At 36.7% G+C, this 4,134-nt stretch overlaps 1 protein-coding gene across 1 annotated transcript in view; it reads left to right on the top strand.

Annotated features, from left to right (window-relative positions):
* Positions 1 to 4,134, top strand: part of paqr4a (progestin and adipoQ receptor family member IVa) — an 11,251-nt gene extending 7,117 nt beyond the window's left edge. Inside the window, exon 3 of the mRNA XM_016544349.1 lies at positions 2,190 to 4,134. Coding sequence (XP_016399835.1) covers positions 2,190 to 2,623 — 434 coding nt within the window. The 3' untranslated portion in view covers positions 2,624 to 4,134. The remainder of the gene's footprint in view (positions 1 to 2,189) is intronic.

The raw sequence follows: 4,134 nt of genomic DNA, 5'->3' as shown, positions 1-4,134 counted from the left end.
GTTGTGGGCCTATATTTCTGCTGGAGGTCCTGGACATCTTGTTTAGATACATGGCATCTTTGATTCAAATCAAATACCAACAGATAAAAAATCAAAAAGTGACCGACTCGGTTAGAAATCTTATAATGGGCAAGAAAAAACATTTATGTCATAATGATATTTCCCCCCATTTTAAATTCTTATTCTCCAATGAAAGGTTAGATTTATGTGCATTTTTAAAATAAAAGATCAAAATGATTAACAATGCAGATTTATTTACATTTATATACAGCCTTCTTTGATCATATTTACCAAGGGTGCCAATAATTCTGACCACAACTGTATGTAGTCATCGTTCAGGCTGTTGCAACATTTTGCCAAAGGAGAAGTGTTGTACAAGAAAATAGTGTTGTAACAATGAAATAAAGAAGCAAAGAGAAAACAAGAGATATGGACAGTCTTATCTGACAACCTGACAGTCTTCTCTGTTCACATGTAAAGCAGCAGTGACAAGGCTGTTTCACAGCACTTCCTTTGTCTCTTGGTTTGTTTGATAAAGATCTCATTTGTAATGTTAAAGTGCTTTTTCTTAGTTTTTATAATTATCCACCATTTATTTGGAAAACAAAGGAACATTTTGTAGAATGTCAAAAAAGGACATTTTGACTAATTTGATTTATTGTAAAAGTGAATTATGCTTGATGAGACAAGTGGTTTTGAGGATAGTGTTAATTACATTAGGAAAAATTACTTGTTGTGGTAATGTTCTAATATTCTAGGATTTATACTTTCTCAGTGCAAAAGATGTATTCTTGTAAATATGTTAATAATGTTAATTGATAGAATATAAAAATTAAACAGTAAAAACATATATTTGGTTAACTCAAAGTTACCTGACCGTATACATCAAAAATTATAATAAATTTAACAGCACATTATATAATTTTGCTTTAGTTTTTTTTCTGAAGTACACAATATAATATAATTTATGATTAAAGTCTTGAAGAAAATGCACATATGTTTGCAGTAACATAGTTATTACAATTGTAGCTTACAGTTTACTGTGAAAAAAGTAAAGGACATTCCCAGAAGTCTGTGCATGGACATCCCCTCTGAATATATTGTAGTTTTTCTTTTTATTTATTTACATAGTTTCTTAATATTTTTGTTATCAATTTTGTACATTAGTTTTTTTTATTAGTTTAGTGTGTGTATGGCACAAACTGTGCACCGTCTATAAATACTGACATAATTTATGTGGCCTTCTGTTTTTATCTCTTTTTTTTTGCAGATTATGGTTGTTCAAGTAGGCTGAAACATTGTCATTATATCAGAAAATAAAATATACGGTTATGATCCGTAATATATATTGGCACCCAAATGTCATCCTGAAACATTGCTGTCAACCACAGCTGCCTTTATATATGTATATGTATGTAATATATTTTTTTTTTTATTTTTTTTTATTTTATTTTTTTTTATACAGTGTACAGTGGTAAGCAAATGCGTTAAAGCAACTATATGTAGTTTTGTGTATTTTTGGAGCTCTGTACAGTTAAGTGACTGTTGTAATTATATCACTGTAGTGATTACAGTGGATAGCTGTACACATGCATTTGTTGCTGCCGTAAAGCAATCCACCCTTTTCTTTGTAGAATTTTGTACCCGCTCACCAAACATACTTGAATGTTTGGTGAATACTTGAATGTCTTATGTGAGGATCCTGTTTGTGGACTTCAGCTCGGCCTTTAACACTATCATCCCAAACCTCCTCCTGCCCAAACTAACTCAGCTCTCCGTGCCCACCTCCGTCTTAGTCTACACCTCAAATTTGCACATAATATACCTGTACATACAAAACTGTCTATTGTAATATACCTGCACATACAATTGTAAATTTTTATATTGTTATTCCTTATTTACTTGTTCTATTATTTTTATTTTTTTGTATTTTTATTTTTATTTTATATTTTTATATTTTTATTCTTCTTTTTATTATCTGTGTTTTTGTTCTGTTGCTTTCATTCTGTTGCACTGCGGAAGCTTCTGTCATGAAAACAAATTCCTCGTATGTGAAAACATACCTGGCAATAAAGCTCATTCTGATTCTTCTGATTCATTGAGATTCTGATTGAATGATGTGAGCTGTACAGTTGCATATTAGGCCACAAAAGCTTTTCATCATAGTAACACTGTGCTTTGATTCACAGGAGCTCTGCCCATCGTGTACAGCACTCTTCTCTGCTACCCCTTCACCCGCACAGTGGCTCTGCTGATTTACATCCTGCTATCCAGTTACGCCATCTACTGTGCCATCACAGCACGCAGCAGAGTGCGGCGTCTGCGTTCCTTCGCCTGGCAGGCACTTTTCCGCTTCTCGTTTTTCCTTCTGCGCTGGATAGGTGTGGGCGGAGGGAGTCCCACCTCACTGCGTCACTTTCTCACCATGGATGCACTAGCGGTGTTGGGCGGTGTCATCAATATCACACGAATCCCCGAGCGGTTCCGCCCGGGCCTCTTTGACTACTGGTGCAACAGCCATCAGATCATGCATGTGCTGGTGGTAGTGTCCATACTGTACCTACACTGGGGGGTGCTGGACGACTTACTATGGATCAACACGTATCACTGTCCCTCAGACTGACAGTAGCCCCTGCTAGTCTGGAATCATGGGTAATAGGGCGTGAGGACCTCTTTTAGTAATGACATGTTTGGGAATGCGACGTAATTGGGCAAAGAATGGTTTGGGGTGGGGTGAGGCTGTTGTGCTTTGTATATAAATGTGTGCACGAAAGTCTATAAGAAGTGTTTTACATGTTTTTTAGGAGACACCAGTGCCAGCTTTGACACACATGCTTGTTTGTGCCGTCAGTAGCCAGAATGTACATATCCGTGTTTGCATAAACATTGTCTGTGCATGGCACTGTTTAGACCTGCTAGCTCAAACAAATCTAATTTTTTTGGGTTTGAGACCTACACATTTTATAGGCGCACACACACATATGAGGTCTGACATTATTTGATGTCATATGTTCACCAGCATTTAAAGCATTTATAACCTCTAAATTTAGTTGTAGCTGAACAGTGAAAGACATGATTGAGCCCTCAAATGATTGGCTCTCGAAAAGCAAGATTTAACGTATCACATAATCTAAAATTTGTGGCACAAAATAGCATGGCTTTTGTGAAAACTAATTACGGTTTGTCTCTTCTCAATTTTGCTGGTGATACAAACAAAGACCACCGGTGCAGAAATGATGTATGCACCACCAACTTTCAACTTATTACTCTATTGCAGACTATGCAGCATATCAAATGTTACATCAGTGCTAACACCACACACACACATACACACGTACTGTATGCCCAGTCTCACAGCAACATTTACTGGAAATACTTGAGTTGACTTTACTTGTTTTATCACACTCTTCTTTTTTTTTGTGTCATCTCCCTGTGTTCAGGTCCACATTTTTCACAATCTCACCCTGATACCTGTAAGTGAAGGGTGAAGGGGTCATTCCTTGGTTTGTAGCCTTGACCTTTATACGTTTACTGAATGGTTAAAGTTGCTTAGTGCCTATTTTATTTCTTAGTGCCCTCCGTGACTTTGATCACGTTTGTTAGCATCTAAGGGGCATTTATTCAATGCAGTTTTTGCAGGAGCGCGACTTTAATAATACCCTGGGAAACATTTTACGTTACCTGCAGAAGATATTTTCTCTGCTGTGCCGCTGAACAGTCAATTCAGCCTTGTACATGTAGGGTTTTAATATCCTAATCTGTAGTTTGGAAGATTGGATTTTGTACCGCTCTAAATTAGATTTAATTTCTTTCTGACCTTTAACCTCAATTATCTATGTAACCTTGGATTCAAGACAAGGCAAATTATTTTCTTAATGGCGTGCTGTTTGCACAAAGGCTTTAATTCTCTGCTGGCCATCCTCGCCCACTGCGCACCTGATGTTCCCGCTCCTCAGATGTGGCAGATGAATATTGGACTCCAGAATGGAGCAATATTACACATGCCAATACACTATGAGTTCCCCAATGAAGACTAGGGGAATACTGGTACTGCAGATTTGTGCCAAATTAATGCTATATATACGGATGATCTAAATCCCTAGTAATGGGATGAACTTGATTGGATATAATTCA

Source organism: Sinocyclocheilus rhinocerous, unplaced genomic scaffold (assembly GCF_001515625.1).
Source record: "Sinocyclocheilus rhinocerous isolate Xijiao unplaced genomic scaffold, SAMN03320098_v1.1 scaffold220, whole genome shotgun sequence".
NCBI lineage: Eukaryota > Metazoa > Chordata > Actinopteri > Cypriniformes > Cyprinidae > Sinocyclocheilus > Sinocyclocheilus rhinocerous.
The sequence above is the reverse complement of the archived record's forward strand: the minus strand, read 5'-3'. Positions and strand labels throughout refer to the sequence as shown.